A 15786-nucleotide genomic window follows, 5' to 3' on the forward strand; every position below is an offset into this window, starting at 1 on the left:
TTAAGAGGCCGTTTCAATTCCGTTTTAATTAACGGAAGGAACCGAGCCTAGCAGAAGTCGAGCGCGGTGCTGCCGTGCAATTAAGAGGCCGTTTCAATTCCGTTTTATTTAACGGAAGGAACCGAGCCTAGCAGAAGTCGAGCGCGGCGCTGCTGCGCAATTAAGAGGCCGTTTTAATTAACGGAATAAACCTCCCATTACAGAAGTCGAGTGATTAGAGCGCAGGAGGGGATGCGCTGCCCCCCTTCGCCTTTACTTTTCTTTTTTTTCTCTCTCAGCTGATCGTGTCGCGTCGACCGCGCGCTACGACGGGGGACGCTACGCTTCCGCTGATAGCACCAAACTCTTACAAAGAAGCCACAACTACAGGAGAAAAATTTTCTGCCAAATTTAGCGGCAGCCTGGCAACAACCACCCCAAAGTCTGGCAACAAACTTATGCAACGCCAAATGGAACCTTGCCATGACTTTTCTTTTAAAAGCGGCATCGTGGTGCACTCGAGTTTTTGGAGTCGGCCCTTCCACGTCGTCGATGCTAATGCACTACTAGATGACGAACTCCTCAGCACACGTACGAAGTGCCGCACATGGTAAACACATAGGCAGAAATAGCCGACGCACCATGCCGACGCACGTAGGGGGCGGCCATTTTGGATTTGCGATGGCAATAGATTGACCGTAATTTTTTTGTTCGTACACGATTCTAACGCGCATGTGATTTATGAACTCGCTTAACCGGAAAAAAGGTGCGCGTTAGATTCGAGTAATTACGGTACTCTCCGGGACAGCAAACGGTGAGCCGCGCTATCTTTACCGTCTGTCGACTCCCGTCGCTGGGGGGCTCGTCGGACTTCGCTGACGGCGCCTCGCGCCAACAGCGAACGCTCACCTTTTGTTGCCCCGCTGCGTACGCACGGCCGAAGGGCGGTACGGTGTCCTAGTGCGTCGCCTCGCTACGCCGACCCGTCTCCCTTCGAAGCCAATGCGAGCGCCCTTGCCCTCGCTCGAGCAACCGGGCCTTTGTTTCGGTGTCTCCGTGGATCACCTTTACCGCGGAGAAGTGCTCGTGGCACCCGGTGTAGTACTTTGTGCCCGTGGCGTGGATAAGCCTACTTGCTTTCCCGCCGCGCCCTTTTGCAACGGGCTGTACTGCGTTTGGTGTTGCCACAATAAAGTGTTGCGACTCTGAGCAGTATCGTGTTCTCGCCACGGCAACGGTTAACGCGTGCCCTGCGGCTCGCTAAGACCGGACCCACGCTGGTGGCCGTAGTCCTTCGGGATACATGTACACCACAATTTGCACCAATTTTTTTTCTAGCAGACTTGACGGATGAAACTTTAGAGCCTGTTTCCTCAGCTTCTTTTGTTTTGTCGTGTTGTTTTTGGCATTCATTGTCTTGTCATTATTCTAAGAATTCTTGACTGGCATTCCATTATAATCATGATGCAGTGTGAAGAGACATGATACCGTATATACTCGCATAATGATCACACTTTTTTTTTTTTCGAAAAATTGACTCTAACTTCAGGATGCGATCATTACGCGACGTAAATTTTCCGTTAAAAATATTCCGAGCACCGAAAACGCAAAAAAGTCGGTAATAAGAATTCCTACGATAGCTATCATGAACATAACCTATGATAGCTATCACAACAATGCCCTTTTATTTTTTACCTCTCTGACCCCTAAAGTTCATTCAGACTCCGAAGCGTCACTGGCGTCAGTGTCGTCACCGCACGATTCTCTGGCGGAACCGGCAGTGTCTTCACTGTCCCACAGAGGGTCATCTTCCGTTCCGTCGAGCACGTTGGAAATGCCAGTGACAGTCCATTCTGCCGCATGAAGCGTGTTGTCCAGCCGGAACAGGCGCGGAAGTCTTTTGTGGCTATTCCCAGCCTCCGGGAAACTGTGCGCACCTGCGTCCGTATCATGTCTAACGACACTGCACAACCGTCCTTGGGCATGTCCTTCACGTATACGAGGACTGCCTTTTCAATGTCGGGAAACTTGCCGAATTTGGGTCCGCGGAAAGCCCGTCGCGTGCTGTTAGTAGCCATGAGCTTGTCGCACAGTTTTTTTCCAATATCGGATCCGGATTTCGTCGACGCCGAAAGGTCTGTCGCTAGCGCGGTTGCCGTGCTCTAGCGCGTAGTCAAGCGCCTTGAGCTTGAACGCAGTAAAGCTCGCATACCGCCCCATGGTGAAACGGCACTTCAACAGACGATCACAAAGCACACAAATATAAATTCTGGTCTCGGGAAAAAAACATTGCTGTGGGATGAACACAGGTCGACCAACAGGCGGCCGCCGCTGTAACAGTGTGGGATGTTAAAACAAACATGGCGGCTGATGGAGCGAAGCGGCTGCATTTTCTTTTTTCTTTTCGTCGGTTATGGAGGTTGTGAGTACATCACGCGCGTCGGAACAGTTTCTTCCATCTAAATAAGGAATGCTTTCATTTAAAAATCGGAAAATTTACGGCATTAGTGTAGTGATGCCTGCTTACAGATCACAGAAACAATGATAGGCGCGTTCAGCTGCCACAGACATAAAACCGCATGGCAGAAATTCAGTGAAAACTGCGACATTTGCCCATACTGCAATCCTAAATGGCACGTTTCCGCCAACGGTGAGCAAAAATTAAGGATATGTTGGGTGCGTGCAGTTGGTGAGTTTTGAAGATTTATTAATGCAGCATTCGACAGATAATAAAGGCGATGATCATTGGCTAGACTTGGCACACAATATGTCGATGCGACAAGTTCGGGGTGCAATCATTATGCGGGGAAAAAAAAATAAAATTTTAACGACAAAACTTGGGAATGCGATCATTACGCGAGTAAATACGGTAGTTAGCACGCTCCAACTTGCCCAAGAACAAGCCATTTTGCAAACTACATTGGTTATTGGCTACTCAGGAGTCCAGTAAAGCTATTTTTTTACTGTTTTGCTTGCTTTAAAACGCAGCTTTTGCTGAGGCATGACCGTGCAGATGAAGCAGACGACATCGTGGAGAGCTACTTGGACAGCCACTCCGACGACTGCCTGCATGCCGTCTCGTACGCACGGGCATTGTCGCAGCAGTGCAGCACAGCAGAGACCAGCGAGTTGGCAGCGTCTCGTCGCATGGAACTGCTTCACGTGAGTTCTTTGTGCTGCGCCAAGGAACGCAAGATGTAGGCTACCTTTTCTACAGTAACTTCTCATGGGAACAGCCAGACGGCAGCCGTACTTTGTCGTTAATCCTGCTATCGGCGGTTTGATTTAGATGCTTCAGTGGTAGCTTGGAGGTTACCACCGAAGCATGTCGTCACGCAAGGTTGCCACGACGTTGGCAAAGTGCATTGTATCGTAGCGCACGCTTCTGGCCAACCCTGGAGGTCACGGCAGATGCCACTGTTTCGGTTAAGGGGGGACATGGGTCTTTAAAATTTTTTTTCTGTTTTTGGCTCAATCTTGACCAAACCTCACCATCTTGGACAGTTTTTCATTCTGATTTCAAATATGTAATTGTTTCTGAAATAGCTTCAGTGGATAAAAAGATATTAACATCTGTAATTTAATTAATTATGCACTTCATTGGGGGCTTTTTGGCAACTTAATCAAGCCAGATCCAAAAAATAAATGCATAGCCCCAATGCTGAGGGCTTTCTGTATGGGGTGATGCTATTTTTATTAATTTTTAGGCATTATATAGATAAGAAAACAGACCAGCACTTACAATGGATATTCTGTTCAATTTTCGCTCATTACTATCCATAATTGTAATTAACAGTATGCTTCTAGAGTAATCAAAATAGCATCACCCCATAGGTAATGTTATTACAAATAAAATGATACCAAGTTTGTCATTCTCAATCAACAGTAACATATAAGAAAAACCCCTAAGGTTTAGTGTGGTGCACAAAAACATCGAACTGAGAAAAACGCATTTAAAGTTTCTAATAACTGTAACTTTTGCTAAAGTGAAGCTAGAGCAATAAAAATGGCACCGTTGTATAGCTCTACATTATGTGAGTATGGCTGTACCAAATGTGTCGATGCACCTTCCCAAAATATTTGCCACAGCTCATTTAAAAACTGTGTACTGGCCGTTGAATCAGTATGAGGAACCCAGTCTACAACTTTGTGGCTGTTCTAGTACACTGAAAACCAAAGGAAGACACATGTTATATATAAAAACATCACCCTTTTATACATAAAACACTATTTCAAGTAAAACACACATTTTTGTCCCAGACATCCTTACAATTCTACAGCATGCCAGGGCTGTATGCAGCTGGGCCGAATAAAGTGCACCGCTTCGGCAGGCATTCGCGCCCGCGAATCGTCGTCTGAATGTGCTGCCTCGGCAATAACAGGCACTTGCGCCAGCGAGTCGTCGTCTGAATGTGCTGCCTCCGCAATAACAGGCATTTCCGACAGCCCGTTGTCGTCAGAATGCGCTGCCTCGGCCATCTCCGGCGTTCTCGGCGGCGCGCAGACCGCTCCCTTCTGCCGCGCATTCCACGCTCGCTTTCGTTTCCTGCCGAAAGCTTGACGAGTGTTCTTCAGGCGAGCTTCCCAAGCCATGCCGGCAAAATGCAGAAAGATGTATACGTCGGCGACGTCGGTACACGAGCGGGTAGCAGACGAGATAACACCTTGAGAGCAGGCGCCGACGAAGCAAAACCAAAAAAAAAAGCGAGCAACCGTGGCTGCGCCGCCGCGCCAGCCAATGGTAAGCGCGAGACGGGGGGGCTCGCCGGCGCGCGCGCGCTCTAGCCAATCAGCGGTCGGGCAGACGGCTTCGCAAAACGGGGGAGGGCAGTCGTTGTGTTGGAGCTACTTCATTTTAAGAGCTCGCAAAACGCGCACAAAGGAACCAGCTTCAAAACAAGCCCAAGATGGCGCCGATCTGCCGGCTGCTTCGCTGGCGGCGCGCGGGAAGTTCGAACAAATTTTTTGTTTTGCGGGTTGTTTTGCGACTCCCGTGATGGTTTGAAAATAGATTTTAACCTATTTTTTTTATCGAATTTAGCGTTAATAATTTGAGGAGAGGTGCTTATAGGTTCAAAGATTCGAAAAATGCGTTTTTCTCAAAATCGATTTTTTGGCCATTTTTTACTTTTCTAAGACCCGCGTCCCCCCTTAAGCGGGGATGAGGGTCTTAAAAAAGCTTTTTTATTTATTGTCTTAATGTCTTAAAAATTACCATGCATGTGTATTGTTGAATGGAGATTTCAGATATGCAAACATATTTCAAATATGTCGTTTAGCAAAAAAGTAATGAGAAATTTCCACATTATAATTAGGTAATTTTTTACGGGTCATTATGGTAACTCTCAATAAAAAAGGTTAGTTTTCAAAACTGCATGTTTCCTTTAAAAGGTTCATCCCATTCGCTGAAGCAAACTAGACATCAAAACGGTTATTTGTTTGATCAGAAATAATTTTTTAATTCGGAAGATAGAAATTAGCTGGTATTTGTCGTATAATTATAATTCTATCAAGGTTGAGAGAAAACGAAAAGCTTTAGCCTGTAGTTAGCAGTAAAGAATGGTACCAAGTTTGTTTAGATATCTTCACAAGAACTTGCTCAAAACGTCCATAAAGCACATTCACTTCACAAATACAACAATGCCAAGAAAATTGTTTTCAGTTTTAAAAACATTTGTAATTTGATATGTTAAGCTTTTAACAAAAACAGTATTTTGTCATAATATAAAATTTCTCCGAAACCTAATTTCGACTATAAATACCTCACCATGGTACCATGCTTCTCCGAGGAACGACAAAGAGTGGCATAAGTAGATGCCTCCCTGGTACACAAAACTATTATTTCCAGTGTAGTGGGTACCCTGCAGCTGTGCTTGTAGCAGTTACACTGAGACTGTATAAAAAAGGCATTAAACAAGCTGCTCTCCCAGCGTTTGCTGGGACAGCACTGCACATTTCATGCAGGCCTTGTTTCTGGGCTTAAAAATGAGTTTGTGCGATCTGCAGTTTTAACGGGGGAAGCGAGGAGTGCAGGCTGCATTGTCACTGCAGCACCAGGCCTGTTTTTCTTTCTCTTAGTTGCTGCTCCCTGTGCCACTCGGTGGTAAAAAATGGTTAGCCTAACTTGAATTTTATTTTACAGAGGCTGTGCGAAGCTGACCCTACGAGCCCTCAAGTTCTGGAATATGTACAGCTTATTGAACAAAACGGTGTGTACGTATGAACAATTTTGTCTCCTGCTATCTTTTAGCTCAAGCTCACAAACGCTCGTCTGTTTCATGCTTTGTTAATGCCGCCCAGTATGGCGTTTCCGCTCGCTTTGCAGTAGTATCCGTAGATACTAAGGGTCAGATTTTATCCTCGGCGTTGGTTAGAACCACTTCTTCTTACAAAGCAGAACAGATGGCCATTGCACTAGCACTCCTTCATCTACAAAGGACATATTTATACCGACTCTAAATCTGCTGCTAGGGCCTTCGCTTTAGGTTCTGTGTGCAAGGAAGTTTTGAGAACTCTCGCTCACAAGGAACTCACCCAGCCTACTATTATTTGGTTCCCTGCTCACTTTCTTTGGCTTGAGGGTCGGAGGCCTTCCCAATGTCAACGAGCTAGCCCATTCCAAGGCGCTAGGCTTCACTTACCGCGCCGGGACTTGCGCTTCTCAGACAGAGGAGTCGAATCCCAGCCTTCATTTTAGGGACATTTTGACTACCTTCAACGAGATCACGAAGCATTATCAATTAGGCCGTAGGTCCTTTCCATTGCCACACGAAAAGTTGTCTAGGCCACAGGCAATCTCTCTTCGCATGCTTCAGACGGGAGCATACCCTAGCCTCTTAACCTATAGCCATTACTCCCATATTTCAGAACTTTGTCCGGACTGCCAGAATCGCAGTGATTTTAACCACATGCTTTGGAGGTGCCCCTCTTTACAAAGAAAAAATGAAGAATTTTCCAAGAACTCCTTTCATTTAATGCTCACGAGTCCGGTTCTCATTCAACGACTCAAGGCTGTCCAGAAGGCCCACGATGTGGCGGTGAGGCTGGGCCCCCCCTCCCAACGTGGGAGCGGCCCGCGATCCCACCCCTATAAGACGGGGGTGGAATCCTTCAGGACCCCAAGAAAGGTTTTTCATCCATCCATCCATCTGCGATCTGAATGCTGATGATTGATTCGTAGATGAACGCCAGTTTAACCCATTTGCAACTGAAAGAAAAGAAAAAAACTTGCCAAAATGGCCGATATTTTTTCCCTCATCACTTTGTTAAGCTTTCTGTTCTGAATAAAACTGTATAAACATTTAAAAGAATCAGTTTTTCTTAATTTTTCTAACTGTGCAAGAAAAAAACGCATGCTCGTTATCCAAGGCGGTAATGCAATAAAAGGCGAGACAGAGGAGAAGGATTAAACTCTGTGAAAAAAAAAAAAGTGGGGCCAGTTTGCATCTGAGAACACAAAAAAAGCGGATATCTTTTTGATCCTTCATTTTATTAAAATTGTTACATTAAACACATCACCCAGCTAATTCATTTTCCGGAGCGTCTCTCATAATCATATGGTGGTTTCAGGACATTAAACCCCACATATCAATCAATTTATTTTCCCGAATAGTCGTCTCTCGCAATTTCGGTCACTCTTATTGTTGCATTTCTTGTGCATGCCACGTCATGACTACGTGTGTGTTCTCCCGCTCTCCATTTGTAGCACTTTGTTTCATTGTTTCATAATTTTTGTATCACTTGATGCCATGTTACACATGAAAAGTATATTTGGTATTCTATATCAGTGGTTCTCAGCCATGGATGTGTCGGGAACCCCTTGCAGCAAATGGGAGGGAGAGGGGGGATACCTAGGTAAATTAACACAACTGGAGCGTCAAACAGGTGCCTTTTATTGCTACCAAAACATCAAATAAACGTGCCACACCACTTCATTTTGGACAGTTCATCAGTGCGTGGCACAGTCGCTCTTAAAGAAAAATTGCGGGCGAGGGTGTCGTGGATTATATAAGTGGCTTCGTGGACCCCCATGCAAGAACCACGGTTCTACATGTATGATTTTTTTTCATCCTGCTGCAGTGCCAACTCTTAATAGGATCGGGACCTCGTCGAGCTCTCGAGCTTTTAGTCCCGCACTCCTCCTATGGAAAGGAAATGAACTTGATTGATTTATTGATTGATATAGCAGTCATTGGTTGAACGTGCGACCATTTTTTGAAGATGGCGAGTGTCGTCGTCAGTCACTTCTTTAGAAAATTTGTGGCGACTGTACTCTTCGGTGGTTGCGTGAAAGGGTTGAGTTACGCGCATGCGATTGGCAAAGGAGATAACGTATGTTAGACATCTTGGCACTGGTGACTCTCCTTGCAAAGACGTTTCTTATTCACGATTGTGGAGTGAACAGTTCTCATAATGCTAAGTGATTGAAGCATGTTCCGGTATTGCGCCCTACACGGTGTTGAACAATCATAATGCACGATGTGAAAAAGCACACTTCTGACACCAGCAGAAGTGCTGATAATAGAAGTGGAATGAAGCTACGAAAGGCGGCGTCAAACCAGATTCCCAAATCTGTTCACAACCATTCTGGGTTCTCGGAGAAGGGCAAGATGATGTCCGATTGAAGCAGTCGCCACATTTGGCAGCCAATAATGCTTTTGGGGGGCTTGTTGGTAAGACATATTATGTAAACTTAAAATTGGGCTTGGAACAAGTCGCGGGAGTCCTAGACAGGACAAACACAGAGTAGCGACTAACTAGGACTATCTACGTAGGTATGACTAGTGTAGTGGAGCATGCGGATGCCGATGCACTTTCGCGATCGCCATTAACACCAGATGTGGCTTCTCTGTCACACCTTTTTACCATCTTGTCACCAATCGACACCACTGACATGCTTTCGGAGCAGCGTAAAGACCCATACCTTACATTGTTACTCGACTACCTTATTGTTCCGTCTGCTGTCCCTTCCACGAGAGCGCTACGCCGACAAGCAGCCACTTTTCCGTGCGAGACAACATTTTGTACCGCCACAACTATATGCCTGGCTATATGCCTGGTGGTCGGAAGTGGCTCCTTCTCCTTGCTGTCCCAACTCATATGCACTCTGACATCTGCATGAATTTCCATGCAGATCCCCAAAGTGCTCACGCAGGTGTCCTGAAAACCTACGAAAGGCTGCGCCAACGATATTACTGGCGAGGAATGTATCGCTTTGTGCAGAAATACGTTCAGTCTTGCACTACTTGCCAACAGAACAAGACACCTCCGCGGCACCTTATTGGCATGTCACAGCCGCTCCCATGCCCGGCTCGCCCGTTCGACCGCTTGGGTATCGATCTCTATGGCCCCCTCCCATATAGTCGCTATGGAAACCGGTGGATTATTGTCGGCGTCGATCATCTGACACGCTATGCTGAGACTGCAGCTCTACCAGCAGCGACCGCCCACGAAGTTGCACTCTTCATTTTGCGCAGCTTCATTCTCCGCCATGGGGCTCCACGGGAATTACTCAGTGATAGGGGTCTAGTATTCCTGTGGGAGGTCATTCAAGCTATTCTCGCTGAATGCAACATCATCCACCAAAAATCTACCGCATTACCATCCACAGACGAATGGTCTCACTGAACGGTTCAACCGCACACTCTGCGACATGCTCAGGATGTACACCTCCTCCGACCACACTAACTGGGACGCTGTATTACCATTTGTTATCTTCGCTTAGTACACCGCGATGCAAGCGACTACCGGGTTTTCCCCATTCTTTCTGTTGTACGGCCGTGAACCATCCCACCCACTCGACACTATATTCCCGTACCGCCCTGATGCATCGGAGTGCTCCCTGCTTTCGGAAGTCTCCAGATACGCTGAAGACTGCCGTCAGTTGGCTCTGTCTATGACAAGTGAGGCTCAAGGTCTACAAAAAACCCGACATGACGACTCTCATCACATAGCGCCTACGTTTCGTACTGGCTCCCTCGTGTGGCTTTGGGCGCCCCCGCACGTTCCTGGCCTGTCTTCTAAACTTCTGGCCCGGTACCATGGTCCATAGCGTGTCATTGACGCAACCTCGCAGGTGAGCTATACCATCGAGCCCCTAACACAATCGCCAGATTTGCGCCGTCGAGGACGTGAGACCGTGCACGTCGACCGTCTCAAGCCCTACTACGACCCCCTCATTCTGCCTACTCCCTGAGTCGCCAGGATGGCTACTCTTCATCCCGGGGGTATTGTAGTGGAGCATATGCACTAATGCGTATGCGCCTTCCAAACAGAACGAAAAACCCCGTGCTCTGATTGCGCGAGAACCTGTGCCGCCTTCGCCAGACTTGCCGTACGCCCATTTTCCGTCGCGACCTCGCTGCGACTCCTCTGTTTGAATAAACACCATCGCACTAGGACCAAAGTTATTAAATCGTACAAGTTGTGAAACTCCCCATGGGCCCCACGTATCGAAAACCGGATGCCATTGGCCCAGGGGTCTGGAGTGTGCAGATTGTCGTGCCACTTGATCAGCGCACCAGCTATTGAATGCATTTGCGTTTTGCGTTGCCGTTCCCATATGGCGTCACAGTCTGCTAATTCTTTTTTTTCTTTTTTTCTTTATTAAATACTGCAGACCTTATACATGTCGAAGCAGGGTGAGGGCAAAAAAGAGAGGAAATTCCTGCGAAACCTGCCAATTGTGTGTCCGAGTTTTGAAACGCAGTTTCGCAACTTGTGTCACTGAAAAACTCTGACCTGGGACTGTCTGCGTAGATAGATAGCGATCTTGGTTGGGGAGGGGACTGTCATCACACCGTCACGGCTGTTAACGTGCATGCGCGTTGCTCCAGGAGGCAAGTTTGTGCAATTTCAGTGAGTCTGTTGTCAGTTTGTGTTCGTCTTGTCTACTTCTACTCTGTTGTCTTGTTCAAAGTACAGTTTAATTTTAAAAGACTTTTATTCTAAGTGCAGTTTAACTTTACGCAATATACTGAAACCTCAATATAACAAACGTAGATATAATCAAGTGGTTATAAGGAAGTAAATGAAAAATAGTTTTGCAATAGATATAGTGCTAGGAGCAAACCTTCATAACAGATTTTTGGATGTAATGAACTTATTTTCGAGTAAGGTGGAACTTTGTTATAATAAGGTCTGAGTGTAGCACATTTCGTCGCTTGTGCAGAAGAAGGTGTGGACAGCGTGGTTGAGTGCCTGCGCTTGCTGGCCGACTTCGTCGACTGTCCTGACAACAAGGACAGTGTGGATGCCTGGAGGAAACTTAGCCGCATCGCAGTGTGCACAGGACGCAGGTATGCCCTGGCTGTTGCCTTGAACTCTGAGAGTCTGTTGCGAGTCTGTTTTTGTGCGGGTGTTTGTGGGAGAACTGTTCCAGTATAGAGTAGGATCTCCATACACTCAAGCCTCATTATAACCAAGTTTGATATTACACGCAAATAGTTTTTTTGCATTCTAAAATTTGTTACAGCAAAACCTCATTATAATGAAGTGGGGTATAACAAAACAATGGATATAACAAAGCAATTGTAATTCCCCTTGAAATTCCCATAGACGCCCATGTATTTAAAACCTCATTTTAACGAAGTTAAAATTTCCCCACAATGGATACAACGAACTATTCCTCGCCTACAATGAGCATTTACGGATAATTTTGGTATACGTCAATTCTCATATCTTACAGCGCGTGACGGTGAACATCTCATCACGGCCGCGGTAATTCTAAGCTCGCACCTTGTGCTTCCCAGGAGTAGTTTGCCAACGCGTGTGGGAGCGACTCTCCCCCCTTCCCTTCTCCTCTGGAACTAATGGACTCGCCCGTGCGGCAACTTGCGCGAGTGTGCGCGTCAGCCGGCCTCCCCTCTCTTGTGAAAGAGCAACACCTCCTCTATCAGTTTCTGCCCTTAGACACGAGATGGACAGCGGCAGCGGCAAACATAAGCGCAAAAATATAACAATTGAGCAGAAGTCGGCAACGTTAAAAGCCCTCGAGTCTGGCATCCAGAAAAAAAAAGTGGCCGATGATTTTGGCGATGTGTGGGTGCAGCGGGCGACCAGGCCCAGACGTTGCAAAACGCTCTCATTGAGGCTGGCGTTGTCCCTGACTGCTACACTTTCTGCATGTACGTCGGTGCCGAGGCCAACACGCCGACAACTGGAGAGTTGTCTGATGCAGAAATTGTGCCTGCGGTGATGGGCATGCATGAGAATGACGAATGAGTTGACACTCTGGAGCCTAATGTTGGCGTACCCGACGTACTGACGCCCGCACAAGCGCTTGATGCGATAGACCTGCTGGGCTGCTTCTTTCGTGCTTACGATGACTGCAAGGACGGGCTCCAAATAGGTGCTGCAGCTGAAAAAGCAGTCATTCGTGTGAGGAAGAGTTGGCAAAAGTCTATTGAGGTGTATTTTTATTTGAAGTGATCTGTCTACTGGTGTGCTGAATTTGGCAGAAATAAAGGGCATTGTTCTTTATTATTTTCCTAGTTTCTTGCCTTACGACGGCCGTTTAAGGGGGCTTTGGCATCGCGAAATTTGGCCAAAAAAATCGATTTTCTGAAAATCTTATTTTCACATTCCGTGACCCCTTTTCTATCTAATTTCGAAGTTTCGTCCCTGAAAACAGCGTAGAAATGACGTAAAAAATTTTTATCGAAACTAGGGTGTCGATGAATTTCACGGAAATTGCGAAAAAACGGCGTTTTTCGAACCGCCATATCTCCGCAACCACGTAACCTAGCGCCGCCATCTTTGTCTCTATGGATAGCGCGATTTTTCCGTTTCAAATTTGCCGCCTCGGCCGGCTGAACCAGGCAAGAGCAAGCCCACAGCAAGCCAAAGTGTAAAGGTATCACAACAGTTTCCGACTGGCGACGCGCGTCACGTGACTGTACGGCGGCTCCGCATTGGTCGCCCGTGCGGTCGCTTGTAGCAATTGGCGCAAATGTCGTCTGCTCTACGCGCTGACAGCGCTGACGGGCCGCTTACTGCATTTGTTTTCAACTCGTCGCGGCGTGGTTTCGTGTGGTCGCTTGTAGCAATCGGCGCAAATGTCGTCTGCCCCACGCGCTGACGGGCCGCTTACTGCATTTGTTTTCAACTCGTCGCGGCGTGGTTTCGTGCGGTCGCTTGTAGCAATCGGCGCAAAGGTCGTCTGCTCTACGCGCTGACAGCGCTGACGGGCCGCTTACTGCATTTGGTTTCAACTCGTCACGGCGTGGTTTCGAGATCGCATCGCGCTGCGATAAGACCGGCGCTCGTGAAAGGAGAAAAACGTTGTTATCCAGTTTGGCGCATTGCAGTTTTGTGATCAGTTCCCGCATGCGATCATGAACCGGCGATCGTACAAGAAGAAACGTAAGACTGCGCAGCAATATGGTGCTCGTAAGCCGAAGCCGCCGATCGTGAAAAAGAAATTCAGTCCGGCAACTTCTGCGAGCAGCGACGACGGTGTGCGGCACGACGAGGACTCGCAGCCGAGCACAAGCACGCACGGAGCATCGTCTGCGAGCATCGACGAAACTGTTCATATGCCTGTGGAGCAGTGCTTTGTGCTGTCTGAGGAAACATCCGTTCGTCGTTCCGCGCAGGCTGCAGACATCGCGGATGCTAAGCCTAGCACTTCGCGCGAGGATGTATTCATCGCGGATGCCCAGCCAAGCACTTCGCGCGAGGATGTAGACGCCGCGAATGCTAAGCCTAGCACTTTGCGCGAGGATGTAGACATCGCGGATGCTCAGCCAAGTACTTCGCGCGAGGATGCGAGGCCGTCTACCAGCACCACCAGTAGCACGATTCGGACACTAGGGACCGCACTGCAAAGGACACTAAGGACTACAACCCTGGTGCCTATTAGGCATGTAAACCATGACTCAAGACTTTGAACCTCGTTTTCTCAATACTGTTTTTTTTTGGCATGTTGCTCAGATCGTGGAGCAGATATCTTCGCAACTACTTGACAGATTTCGATTCTGTTTTTTTTGTAATGCTCCTTGAACTGTGCTTCAGGGGGCTGCGTTTTTATTTTTAAAATTTAGCCTTTTAAAAATTTTTGGTAGGGTTTCTTGTTTGTAGTGCAAATGTGCTCATTGAAGTATCAGTGGAGAAAACATGAACTACAAATTTTGGTGTTGCAAAAAAATTATTTTGAAAACGCAGCCCCCTAGAGCATACATTCACCTCTGCACACAGTGTTTACCAACTTTCTATGTCATTTTTTAAACTCTCCAGCCGCTCCACGAGGTCCAGTAATGAAATTATTTGTTTCTCAGAAAGTTTTCATGATATCATCTTTAAATTTTAATAGAAGGATTATGAGGTCATTTTTAGTCTCTGTGCCAATTTTCATCAAGATCTAACCAAAAACAAGAAAGTTCGTACCGAAATGCACGTCCCCCCTTAAGGGGGGACGCGGCACTTCGGGACCGAAAATCAGCCAAAAAGTCGTGTTTTCGGGGACCTTCTTTTCGCGTTCCCGACATCATTGCGCACCTATTTACAAAATTTCATAGCCGAATACCATCAACTTTTATCGTTATTCAACTTTAAAAAACCGAAAACGGGCGTCCTGCCCTTTAAATTGAGGGCGAATAGCGCAGGTTTCGGCTCTACGATACGCGGGAACTACGCGCTCGATCGGCGCCATTTTGGTCTTGTTTGAAAGAACGCGTTTTCAGCTGTTTTTTTTATTCAGTAAGCAACATTGAGCGTTTCCCCGGCTCGAAAAACGGGGCCTCAAAGACGAAGAGCCGCGCTCACTGCCATTGGCTAAACGGCGCACGTGACTGAAATGGCGCTTTCCGGTTGGCTGGAAGCTCGCGGCTTGCGCCTGCATACGCGACCCGACACCATTTTGAAAGGGTTACCGCTGTGACGCCTCGAAATCGGCAGAGCACTCTGAAGCTTCTGATCGTATCGCCATGCCTGGAAACGCAAAAAAGTATCAGACCGTGCACGCATTTGGTCGCAGGAAACGCAAAGGTCGTGGGAGAAAGTCTACGAAGTCATCAGAGCCCTTGGTTGACACCGACGAACGATGTGTCGACGCTCCGCGGCCGTTCAGCGATGGTGCGACCGAGCGCGTTGCCTCCTCCGACGATGACGGTGAAGCGAACTCCGGACGACTACGAATCGACGCCAAGGTGGTGACAAACGCCGAAGTTGAAGAAAATCATGCCCGGGAGAAAGCGACGCTCGACCGGCTTTCATCGGCGCCAGCAACTGCACGGAAAATTGACTTTTTCACCGCGAGTTGTAGCGAGGCAACCGCACAGAACTCGGACCACGCTGCTCCTTATCTGCTTATGCATCTAGATATCTTAAACGCGATAATGGGTGCCTTGTGTTGCAAAGCCTGCCACGGACCGGCTACGATCGTCAGAGGGGATCGGGACTACGGACTTGCCGTGAAAGTGCTAGTGCAGTGTGAAAGGTGCGGCGAGATCGCGAATGAATGGACTTCGCCCCGCGCGAACGGCACGAAAACGTGCAATCCGTTTGAAGTAAATCTTCTCGCTTCGAGGGCGATGGTGGCTACCGGCAACGGCCAAACGAATATGAACGATATTTTCGCAACAATGGGCATCTTACCGCGGTATGCACCACAAGACGTTTCAGCGGCATTTCAAGAACACGCTGGCACCCGCTGCAACGCGAGCGGCTGAGTCCGCTATGAGCGAATGTGCGGAAAAGGTTAGAACAATTTATGATGACTTGTGCTTCGGCCACCGGGGCAATATTGCCGTTAGCTACGACGGCACGTGGAAGACGCGAGACCATTCTTCCCACATCGGCGTGAGCACA

The 15786-nt window shown here is 47.7% G+C and overlaps 1 protein-coding gene across 6 annotated transcripts in view; it reads left to right on the plus strand.

Annotated features, from left to right (window-relative positions):
* The window catches only part of LOC119163854 (uncharacterized), a 254482-nt gene that overhangs the window by 31729 nt on the left and 206967 nt on the right, over window positions 1-15786 (plus strand). For all 6 annotated transcript variants that reach the window (XM_075872189.1, XM_075872191.1, XM_075872190.1 and 3 more), the window contains 3 exons: window positions 2968-3141; window positions 6122-6188; window positions 11150-11276. In XM_075872189.1, the coding sequence (XP_075728304.1) occupies window positions 2968-3141; window positions 6122-6188; window positions 11150-11276 (368 nt within the window). The remainder of the gene's footprint in view (window positions 1-2967; window positions 3142-6121; window positions 6189-11149; window positions 11277-15786) is intronic.

The sequence above is a fragment of the Rhipicephalus microplus genome, chromosome 8 (genome assembly GCF_043290135.1).
Source record: "Rhipicephalus microplus isolate Deutch F79 chromosome 8, USDA_Rmic, whole genome shotgun sequence".
NCBI classification, from domain to species: domain Eukaryota; kingdom Metazoa; phylum Arthropoda; class Arachnida; order Ixodida; family Ixodidae; genus Rhipicephalus; species Rhipicephalus microplus.